Source organism: Clytia hemisphaerica, unplaced genomic scaffold (genome assembly GCF_902728285.1).
Source record: "Clytia hemisphaerica strain Z4C2 unplaced genomic scaffold, Clytia hemisphaerica genome assembly, whole genome shotgun sequence".
NCBI lineage: Eukaryota > Metazoa > Cnidaria > Hydrozoa > Leptothecata > Clytiidae > Clytia > Clytia hemisphaerica.
In genome coordinates this window covers 1,066,071-1,078,098 of record NW_027103551.1, presented here as the reverse complement: position 1 = coordinate 1,078,098, position 12,028 = coordinate 1,066,071, and the positions used below count along the sequence as shown (strand labels likewise).

At 36.3% G+C, this 12,028-nt stretch overlaps 1 protein-coding gene across 1 annotated transcript; it reads right to left on the bottom strand.

Annotated features, from left to right (window-relative positions):
* Positions 1-15: 15 nt before the first annotated feature.
* On the bottom strand, positions 16-2,157 carry LOC136800175 (E3 ubiquitin-protein ligase RNF12-B-like). The gene is made up of 4 exons (XM_067056789.1): positions 1,934-2,157; positions 1,288-1,830; positions 907-1,072; positions 16-333 (listed from the first exon to the last, which is right to left on the bottom strand). The coding sequence occupies exons 1-3, from the start codon at positions 1,980-1,982 to the stop codon at positions 936-938; spliced, it is 729 nt and encodes a 242-aa protein (XP_066912890.1). The 5' UTR covers positions 1,983-2,157; the 3' UTR covers positions 16-333; positions 907-935.
* Positions 2,158-12,028: the final 9,871 nt, after the last annotated feature.

Here is a 12,028-nt window from a genome sequence, read left to right as displayed (position 1 = left end):
TTAAAACCAATTAGATTTTTGATGAACGAACGAATGTATATTTTTGAATTTTTTCCTTTAAACCTACATACTAAAATACTATTTATAAATTATTTACAAATGAAATGTCATATATATATATTTTGAATGCATTGTTTATTGTATATTTTATATGATTTTTACGGGGAAATCACGAGTCATTAAACCAACCAGGATTCGCTTCCAGTAAAAAAATAATTTATATAGGGGTCATTTTGAAATAGAAAGTTTTTTAAAAATATTTTTGTACTATATCTTGAGGGTTGATTTGGTGTTGGACGTGTGTATATGTATTTGGATGACCATATATTGACCCTAAAAAATGAAACAAAATAATTGAATATGAATTATTAAAGAAGAATTTCATTGTTTCTCATTCTTTTTCTCTAATTATTTTCCTGTGTATTGTTTAGGTAAGGTATTATTTCCGGCATCTCTTTATCTATAATTACACGTTTTTTACTTCCAGATTATGTAACGCATTACATGCAAAAATGGAAACAAGAAGAAACCGCGCAAAAATTAACCTAATTGGGATTGTTAGGTAACCTTTAAAGTTTTTTAGACTTATTTGGAAAGAGACTAGCTGTTCATGAAATCATCCTTTTCAAAATAGATGTCAAATCGTTTGGCGTCACTTCATATCGAAGGAATTGACACCTGTATTCTAATTTTGAAGCATAATAATGAAATCTTCCTCAGTGCCTTTCACTTGTGAACTAACTGTGCTATATTTCATTGACAACCTATTCCACACTACTTTTATATGATGCTTAGAAATTGTTTTTAGAAATGTGTTATTATTTCTATTTTCTATAACAAGACAATGGAGTGTGTCTGAATCAGAGTAATCTTTCGTGTAACGATAAAACACAATCGTGTCTGTACCTGTTTTATCTGAGGAAGAGTCGGTTTGCTCAAGGCATTTTCATGGTAGGTTTGTCGGTGGCAATGAGTGCACTTTTGGCTTGTCTCCACAACATAAAGAACATGATAGATACGATGATGAAGACGCCGAGAAGTGCTCCAAGAATCCCATACACAACTTCAGGTTCTGTAGAAGAAAGGATAAATTGGTAAATTTAGATTTGGCAGAGTCATAGTACATTCTTTGACAATTATCCAACTTTTTGAGAAGCATATTGGGTTGAGAGTAATTTTAAAAGCTTTTCTGTAAATTAAAAAAGTGTTACCTAGCTCCATGGTTTTTTGTTCTTGGTGAAAATTTTCGTTTCACAACTTTTGAAAAAAGAAGAAACTTCAACTTACCCACTTCAGGTTCGGAAGAAACTCCCTCAGATTCAGGTTTCGATCCAGCACCTGCACCTACTTCTGGTTCTGATTTTCCGGTTCCTTTTTCTGGCTCTGATGTTGAATGTTCCGGTTCTGTCTCTGGCTTACTGGTCTTCTCTGGTTCAGCTGTTCCTGTTCTTGTATTTCCGTTGGCTCCAATCCCGGAATCAACACCGGGTTCAGCGGTGGATTTCTCCGGTTCTGGATAAGACTTTCCGGTACCCTCTGGCTCTGGTTTTGTCTCGGGCTCTGCGGTCGATTTTTCTGGCTCAGGGTAAGACTTTCCAGCTCCCTCTGGCTCAGGTTTTGTCTCGGGCTCAGCGGTCGATTTTTCTGGCTCAGGGTAAGACTTTCCAGTTCCCTCTGGCTCTGGTTTTGTCTCGGGCTCAGCGGTGGATTTTTCTGGCTCAGGATTGGATTTTTCTGGTTCAGGATTGGATTTTTCTGGCTCTGCTGTTGGTTCAGCAGATGGTTCAGCTTTTGAACCTTCAGGCTCAGGGACTGCTTTTGTCGTTTCAGCTAGAATGTTGAAAAAAATACACGTCAAAATTTATACATACGCATTCATTTACATCTAAAATAAAGTCAAAAAGTAAACGATTTATCAACAAAATGTCCTTACCAAAAGCCGAAGCTATGAATACGAACAAGAACAACAAAGTCAGCTTCATCGCGTCTTAAAATAAAAAACGATCTTCTTCTCTCAAAATTCAAGAAATTCCTTGTGTGATCAACTCAATATTAAATGAATCAATCGTGAAATCACCCGTCGATATATTTCACTCCGTGAATAATTCACAAAACTCAGTTTGAAGTTGTGATCTACAACCTTTCTTTAACAAGAATGAAGAAGCTATTTCTCTCTTCACCCCTTTTTAAAACAAAACTCGGATGATATTAGTGCCATTCCTCTTTTGAACAGCCCTCTAATTCGTTACCAAGGTAACGGATGCATGGTCGGATAGTGACACTGCAAAATCATCTCTCATTATTTCTTTAACTAATAATGTCACAGTATGTTATTTTTATTTTAATGACTTCCCTAATTATAAACATATTGTAATGTTAAGCTCCTCTCTGATGCGCATTCCAACACGGTAAAGAAGCAACCATGACTAAGATATTTCTCTTAGGCACGCGATGCATTAAACTCCACCGAGCAATATGTGATAGTTAACAGACAGTTGCGAGTACAATGCAACAACATCTTTTTGTCGATTTATATTTTGTACATCTAAAATAAAAGATATATTGTACTCTGTTTAACCAATCAGAATCGCCGATAAATCTCTTTGCCCAGGGCGATAATAATGTTTGGATGATCATTATAGAGTTTCTGGAGACCGGAACGATGATAAAGAAAAATTTCCTTCTTGTACATGTTTTTTTTATAAGCATAACGCTTATAAGCATATGAAGGCTCAGATTTGCAGAATTCCTAAACATAACATAAAGTAAGTAAGTTTGCGACCGCAGTCGAGGGCGACCCGAAGGCTCCCTTTTCGTATAGCTGTCTACCCGAAGGTAGGGGAGGGGCACTCCTTTCCCTGGATTTCTCCACTTACCCTTGATCCGTCTCTTTAGTTGCTGAGCATCAAGCAGAGAGGCATCAAGTACCATTTTGGGAATCTTTGGTATGACCCGGCTGGGGATCGAACCCACAACCTTGCGCACCGCAGCTGGATGCTCTACCTTTGTGCTACGGTCGCTTTAACATAACATAACATAAGCATATGTGTCAGCCTGAAATATTTTTCAAGTTGTCATTTTTATCTGTTTAAAAAGGTTTGGTAGAGGTCAAGTAAAAAAAAAGACTTTCCACGGGCCAAAATCTGAACAAATTTTTACAAAATTTCTTAGATTTCACTAAAAACTTGGCTCGGGGTGAATCATATAAAGCGTGATTTATAAGCATATAATAAGCATAAGCTATCCCTGGATGCTTTGAGAACTTAAGCATACATGAGCCTGGCCAAGGGGCATACACTTGCTTATTAAAAAAAACATGTACTCATTTTGATTTATTTAACTAACTAGCATCTAACTTGCTGCTCCTAATAACAAAACACTCAAAACAGTTTTCACACTCCTAGCAAGGTTCGGGTGCCTTAAACAGCAAAAGGTCTCTCGCAGAATATCTTGGAGAAGGTACACAAGAAAATACTTCTAGCCCATATCATAAACCGAAAATGGCTTCTCATACTTCACTAGATAAGACAGGGGTCTCTTTATTCTTCAAAAGCTCTCCCAAGCTAATTTTACTCCATTTAGATAAATATTTTTGCGTTTTATTTAGTCTCGAGCAGTGTGCATTGATATTATGGAAATATAGTGACTAAAGAAAACGCACCGACAGGAGGAGTTATTTGGCCCTTTTATTTGCTTAAAAACGGCCCTATTTCAGACTGAATTGCCCATAGAAATGAGGCACTTGAAAGTCAGAATCATGGGAATCAAAAATCCCTTTCTCTTTCCAAAGAAGTGGAGGATGCCATGTCCCCAGGCTGATGGCGTGGGCCCTGTGCACAGTGCATATTCCATCATCATCATTCCATCATCGAGCCCGTGCCAGTTTTTTCATATTGAGAAGGCAAATGAGATTTTTTTATTTATGGTATTCATGAATAGATAACACGAACAAATAGTACAAGACTAAAGGTTCCTAACCTCCCGCAAAAGGACCACCAGATCATACCGCCAGGAGGAAGGAACCCAAATAAGCTAACAAAATGAACAATAATGATTAATAAATGAAAAAAACAAACTAACTACAGTGTACAGAGGATAGATAATTCTCAACTTCAGTTGAGCTACAATCTGACAATGTCTGTGTGTGTGTCTGTCTGTGTGTCTGTCTGTCACAAAAGCTTTAGGGCAGCCTGGAGACTTCAAAAATGCTTGGATTTGGCTGAAATTTGGCACACTTGTTCCTTGGGTGAATATCCGGGGGTGTTTTTTCCATTTTTTAAAAATGTTGATTTTTGGGGCCTGGGGACGAGTTTTTCGTCAAAACGAGGCTAAAACTTTGGGGCCGCCTGGAGACTTCAAAAATGCTTGGATTTGGCTGAAATTTGGCACACTTGTTCCTTGGGTGAATATCTGGGGGTGTTCTTCTCATTTTTTAAAAATTTTGATTTTTGGGGCCTGGGGACGAGTTTTTCGCCAATACGGGGCTAAAACTTTGGAGCAGCCTGGAGACTTCAAAAATTGTTTGATCTGGTTGACATAACAAAAATGAAAATCAAAAACAAAAAGAGTTAGGATAGGAGAGCAGTTAGAGTAAAAGCTAGAAAAACAGTCCCACAAAACGGTTAGTATCACAGATGAATTTTATCGTTATGCTCAATATATCATGATTTTGGACAATGCTAAAATCGGGCTGTCGTTAGAGTAATCAGAGCAATGCATCAAAAATGAGATATCGAGTAAAATAATCCGAGGACCAACCATGGTTTGGCCCGAGAAGGAAAATTTTGAAATCTAAGGAGTCTAGATTGCTGGATTAAAAGTTGCTTGATTCTTTGTGCACAATTTTGTCTTGTCTTGTCGGAAAAATCAGAAAATCAAATTTCAGTCCAACTAAGGGTTGGAGAAGTAGGAAAATTCAACTTTTTACACCCAGAAAGATCGAAATTTGGTCAAAATTGGTCAAATTTGTCCCGGTAAGGGTCGTAAAGTTCCCAAAATTTTCCTTTGTTTTCTCCTTTTTAGTCCCGGTAAGGGTCCAAAGGTCGAAAGTCGGGCGGCACCCCGTCAGCTCTCAACCCTAGTACCCCCTCCCGGGCCTGGCACTTGGTGAAGGGACTTTTTGCACTTGTACTTGACTTTCGACGAGTGTTGCACTCGACGAGGGGCAAATCACTAATATAAATCTCGTACACAATTTTATAAATCAAAAATAAATCAAAAATAAATCAAAAATAAATCATAAATAAATCATAAATCAAAAATAAATCATAAATCTCGTACACCATTTTTCGAGTGATTTGCCCCTCGAGGATCTCAAACGTGTAAATGCAAACGTGTGCCATATGAAGTGCAAACTGGGCCGCCTACATGGCATTTTTCTCTTTTAGAGAAGAATAATCAGAAATTTTTTTTGGATTCGCTGAAATTTCCACCATTACAGTTGGTTTATTAAAAGGTCCCCTCCCACCCCTTAATGCCCTCCCCCCCCCCCACCTTAATATCCATAAGCAAAAAGAAGTACCTTATTGGAACTAATTTTCGCGGGTTTTAATTTTAGCGTTTTTCGCGGTTTTTCGTCAAAATCGCGAAAATTTGATCCTGCGAAAAATTTTGAGAGTTGAAAACCGCGAAAATTAATTCCCGCGAAATACAATTTTTTCCAATTTTATCGAAAAATTTGAAAAATCCCTAGGAAAATGAAAGAAATTTGTCCAAAAAAGGACAAAACCGCGAAAATTAAAACCCGCGAAAATTCCAGAATGGAAAAAACCGCGAAAATTAAAACCCGCCAAATGCAATTTTTCGGATATTTTTTTTCGACCGCGAAAATTAGTTCCCGCGAAAATTAGTTCCAATAAGGTACGCACTGTTTTTGTTGTTAGGGGATTTTCCGTTGGCTCAGAAATTCCCATAAGACAGTTTAGCCTGGACATGAGGCTACGATTAAGTCTTAGGCTAAAAGGGTATTCCCAGAAATACAACCCGCAAAATTTTCTCAAAGAATGTGAAATGTTCAGTCGGGTTTATTTGAGAAACTAAAAGAATAGTTTAAAAATCGTATTATGCCATAATGTAATATTGAAAGAAAATTCTGTCCTTTTCTTTACTCGGATTCTATGGTATACTATGGTATGATATAATTTAGTAGTATAAGAGTATATCTCAAGGTGTATTTCAGCTCAACAGAAACCGACTGAATAACTAAAATTAAGGTGATCGAAGCGAAAGTTTCAGTTTCAGTAAGTTTTTTTTGGTTAATATTGTTTGATCACAGTATTTATTTTTATATCTTTTTCTGTCAACAGATCTACCAGGATCACTTGATGCTCTTTTTATCTTTCTTGATTATAAAATATTATCTAGTAGGTAAATAGTTATATTTAAAAATTTGGATGTGAGTGAAAGTAAAAGTGAGTGAAATTTTTCAATCTGCAGACCTAGAAGGGGGTTCAGTTATTATCAGTTAGGGTTAGGGTTGGAGGTTGAGAGTCGCAATATAAAGCAGAAGGCTTTCTTAGGGTAATTCGTACTTACTCCCAGACAATCTCAATCGAACGGAATCGACGATAGACCTTTTTTCAAAGAGGACGTCCTGTTGAATAATTATGTAGTCCAGCCATATAAACAATGATAAAGCCATGCATAATTACTGTATCATGCATATTGTAATAATTATGCATGGTTTTAGCATTGTTTTTCTGCTGGACTACATAATTATTCAACAGGGTGGCCTCTTTGAAAAAAGGTCTATATTGAACCAGTCGAACGCAATCGACCGATTGAAATTCGATTGTCGAACGCAATCGAATCTCAATCAAATAGTACCGCAATTTTCAGATTCGATTGATATTCGATTGCGTTCAATTGCGTTTGATTGATGTTCGATTGCGTTTGATTGCGTTCGATCATCGATTCATTGACCCCCGGCTTGTTCATCGCATAATTTCTACGGGGAATCGAAAGTAATTTCATTTGGCTTGTGACAGTTACATCAATATGCCTTCTTACCTGTCTTTAAAAATATAAATAAAAGTAATCACGGAAAAGGACGCGAAAAAAAAAGACATAAGTGTGAGAACAGAGTAATCAAACTCGTTAGAAAAAGTACCATTAGAAGTCATAAAAAATCAACCTGAATAAATGCAATCGAAATTCCAGAGAACTTCATAATTCCCCAAACAACATTACATTACTATGTCAAACCCCCATCACATAAATTTTACAATTACGTCAGAGTAGACTACGCTCGCCACCGAAGAGGTTTATTTGGAAAGGGTAATTATATTTTATTGTTGGCTTCTTTTTTAAAGATTTGCCGGGTTGGAAAAGTATGAATTTCTTTGTACATATTTTACCTACCCCAAATATTTAGGAGGCTGAGTTTTAAACGAATCGTCAAGTTGAAACGAACGATAAATGTATCAAGGTCTGTTTTATTTACCCCCTGGTGACTTAACAAAAGAGACTTAACTCGATGTCACAATCCAATTATTGAAAGTTTGTCTCAGCCTTTTTATAATGAGCGAGACATACGTTCTCTGATTACGCAATTTTCATATTGACATTTTTGAGGCATTTTGATGTAACTGTGTGATGTTTGAGAGTTTGGATATTGGGAAGCTGCAAGAATAAAGCCAGACGATCTCAATTGAACGGAATCGATGATCGAAGCAGTCGAACAACAATTGAACCAATCGAATATTACCCAGAATTTTGACGTTCGATTGAGATTCGATTGCGTTCGACAATCGAATGTCAATCGATCGATTGCGTTCGACTGGTTCGATCGTCGATTCCGTTCGATTGAGATCGTCTGGTTACTCTGAGACTCAACTTAGTTAGGGGGGTTTCAGGGGGTACCCGATTCCGCAATTCCGCCAATTTTTTCTCCAATTTCCGTCAAACCATCTTAAATTGAACCAAGATTCTGTCACCGAAAATTCCTTTGAAATTCAAAATTCCCCAAATTTTGAATATCTTTTACCAATTCCGAAATTCCGCAAATTTTTTTGCTAAATTGTCTAATTTTCCGTCTCCGTCAGAGAACCCAATTTCCGTAATTCCGTCTAAATTTTCGCCAAATTCCGCCACTCCGTCCGAAAAAGGGCCGATTCCGCTCCTCCGCCAACCATGAACCCCCCCCCAGTTAGGGTGGGATCCTTTGTAAGGGAACCTGTGTTGGGAGCTTTGTTAATTTTAAGGTCTGTAAATTACATGCTATAAGTATTTGTGAAAGACAGTATTCTGCCATGTCTCGTTGACGCAATCGGTTAGGCATTCATTGGATTTGTAATCCAAGGTTGGCTTGCAGAATAAAACAGCAAGTATTGCTCTTTTCGGCAATTAAATCCAGAAGTTACTAATCAAACGTTCGATTGTGATCAAAGTAAGGTGGTCATCGAAAAATTGTTCTATTCGCGTCACCCGCCCGCATCATATTTTGATGCGGAGATCCGGAAACAAATCCGGGAAAAGCAAATTTGTTCTTTCAAAGTATAGCTTTTTTCTCAATTGCTCTGACGGCCATCAAAAATTGTTTTGCTCGTGTCACCACCCGCCCCTGAATTACTGACGTGATTAAAAAAAAACTGGGAATTTTTTTGACCGCCCGTCCGCCCGCATGCATTTTTAACACCAGTTGCGACGCGAACAGAGCCTTTTTTACAATGACTGCCTAATCAATACCATAAGTTGGTCTAATATCAACATCCCTCGTCTAATTCCGACACCCTTTTTTAGAGACAGGAATAATATGAAAGTTTGAATCACTGATTGAAAAAGGATTATTCCTCTGTGACCACTAAGCTAAGAAAAAAGTTTCAACCTGTTCTTTCAATTTCAGCTGATAAAAAGGGTGTCGGAATTAGAGGAGGGATGTCGACATTAGACCAAGTTACGGTAATGATCGATAATAATCAAAGGTGGTCAGTGCTTTGGTTTTAGGTCAGTTTTTTTGGTTTTTCTTAAAGATATATCATAGTAATTGGTTATCAAAGTAATCAATTGGTTATCAAAGTTATTGAAAGTAATCAATAACAATCAAAGTATATACTTGAACGGTTATCAAGTCTTTGAAGGGTTGTTAAGAAAGTGATCAAATATTCCCAATTTTTTCGAAATTTTAGTACTCACCATTAGATTGTTAATCGATAAGTGGTTGTTCGATTACTTTGATTATTATCAATTACTTCAATAATGGAATTTATCGATTAGTACCGTCTGGTTAAATGCCAGGCAACAGCATAATGTCAAGGTCAGCATAATGAAATACAGTTGGGGAAGCATTCTATCAGCATGAAGAAGAAGAAGAAAGAGAAAACATGCACTGATTAATTTTGTTAAAGGGGAAGTTGGAAGGGGAAGTGATTTCTATGGTATGTATGTATTTTTCACCACACGCGTGTCTGATTTGAAAAAGCATGTGTCAATGTTTGATCAAAGAAATAAGTTTTCACCAATGCCTAAACTTTTGACTATTATCAAAAGGATTAGTAACCTTTTTAAGATCTGTAAAAAGCTCTTTACTCTCAAATAGTTTTAGAATAAACCCTGAATGATTGATAAAATATCCAATCTTTTTAATAAAGAAACCTTAAGCAAAGAAATTGCCTTATATATAGCTCATTTTTCCATGAAAAATAGAAAAACTTTCAAATATTTGAGTGTTCCCCAAACATTGTAGAATCTCTTAGAACAACATGGTAAAAGAAAAAGAAATAATTAAAAAACCTCCAAATCAACTGAATTCTTTCCATAACCCATATACATCGGAAAAAAACGTCTAATTGATTCGACTGAAAATGGCTGAAATTGGACCTTTAATTAAATATAATTTTTTTGGTAAAAGCTATATTGTAATTTTGTTTGGCTATATGAAAAGCTTATCTATTCCTTGTCAAGATACATTTTATTTGAGGTAGATTGCTTTACCAAATAAAAAGATATTAAAAAGTCTTGACATGCCATTTTGTCATTTTTGTGCCATTCTGGTCAGCTGAACGGATAGCCTGGAAGTTTTCCCTCAGCCAGACAAAGTTCTAAAATTATAGAGCTTTGTTCACCTAGAAATCAGGTGAACCCCTATTGACAGTTTTTCCTGCATGAATCACATGGCTGCAAATAAATGTATGCATAATTTCAAGATGGTACCAACAGTGACAGATCAATTTTAAATGACAGCCTTGACCATAAAATATAGACAGTGTGGTGGAAAGTCTGTTAGACAGAAATTGTGCAAAGTGAATTTTGGAAATAATTATAATTATTATAAATCCAAGGTTTTTAAAACAAAACTTCCAACCCAAAATAGCAATACAAAATTGGCAAACAGAAAAGAAGAATTGAAGTAAAATAAAGATATACATTTAGTTATTTACATGGTGCAACCATGCCATTAAAGAAAATTAAAACAAGATATCTAAGCAATTAATTGAAAAGAAAACAACCGGAACATCTAAAAATTCCCATGTTTTGATCTTCCCACTTCTTCCCTACCATTATTGTTTGGATGTGTGATCAAACACCCAAGGGAGGTAATTAGGGATTCTATTGTTATCAGCTTTGAAGAAGAAAAACCAGGGAGATTTGCAAAGTAGCGTACGCGCCTTGCTGATTGCCCGTGCGATCCATCCAAATACTTAGGTGAACACTTCAATGTTTTGACATAGTTTCTACCCCCCCTACATTTAGGGGGGGTCTTCAGTTTTGATGAACTAAAAGCAAGGGGGTGTTAAAAGTTTGACTTTCCTAAGGGGGGGTTGCCAGTTAATGGGGGGTCTTCTTAGATTAGGGGGATCTTCCTTGAATTATGACTCTTGTACAATCGTTTCATTTATACTGATTTTCTAAGGAGGGGTGTGAAATTTTAAATCAATTTCCTAAAGGGGGTTAGCACTTAAGGGGGGGTCCTCTTACCTAAGGGGGGGTCTTGACCCCTCTAGAAACTTTGTTTGATAGTAGGCCGTGGTTTCACTCATTCGCAAATGTAGGAACTAAATTTCTGGGATTTATCTGTAGTGCGCCTATCCACGTACAACTCGCATAATTTCTTGCTCCACCATTCAGATTTCTGATTTGCTTGAACCAATCAGAATATCAGCATAATCATCCTCAGATCAGAATGCAGACGATCTAGGTAAACCAGACCGTAAACATAAGAAATATCCAAATCAAAAAAAAAGTTTACGGGCTGGATATCCAGGCTATTGAACGGATTGACGCATTTCCATTGTTTTGCTTTTTGGAACACGCGTGACCAAATATCAAAGCTTATAAGTTTCAAAAAAGGGGGGAACGCCACTTAAGTTGTGTAGATCATTTTTCAAAAATGTCTATACATGAAAACCCGTGTTTAAAAGACCCCCTTTTATCTTCAAAACTCAAAAATTCAACTTTTTGTGTGATGTCATGTGCTCCAAAAGAAGAAGCTTTGTTAGATGAAAGTAGAGGGAAAAGGTTATATTAAAAGTTTTTTTATAAAACATGGTTGGTGGCTTGTGGAGCTCATGGAATCATCTGTGTTAATAGAACGGAAACACATCCACGTTTAAAATATCATCTGCTACCTTCAGAATCTAAGAAGGAATTGCGAGCAGGAAATGAAACTTAAACCAGATTTAATTCCAACAATTTTTTTCATATACGAAAACCGCTAAACCCGGATAACACTAAAAATTATCCTGATTTCGAACCAGAAAAGATTGAACAACAAGAGGACTTACCGAAATTTATTGTTTTTTGGACGTCTCTTGCAAGCCATCAATTTATGGTTCACAGAATTGGCTTACTTTTATGATTCGCTTTAGTGGATTATTAGTAGTCTTTTTTTTTAACTGCATATGGCAATAACCCGAAATTATTCACTTCTTTTAAATATTTTTTGAATATTAAATTTAGAAATTCAAAATTTTGACTTTTAAAGTTTGTCTCTCTAAGATTTTTCTCTAATATCATACCTAATATATTGTATATTATGCCCAATATCATACCATTTGAGAGATTTTAATTTTTTTTGTCTGATTTTTTAAAG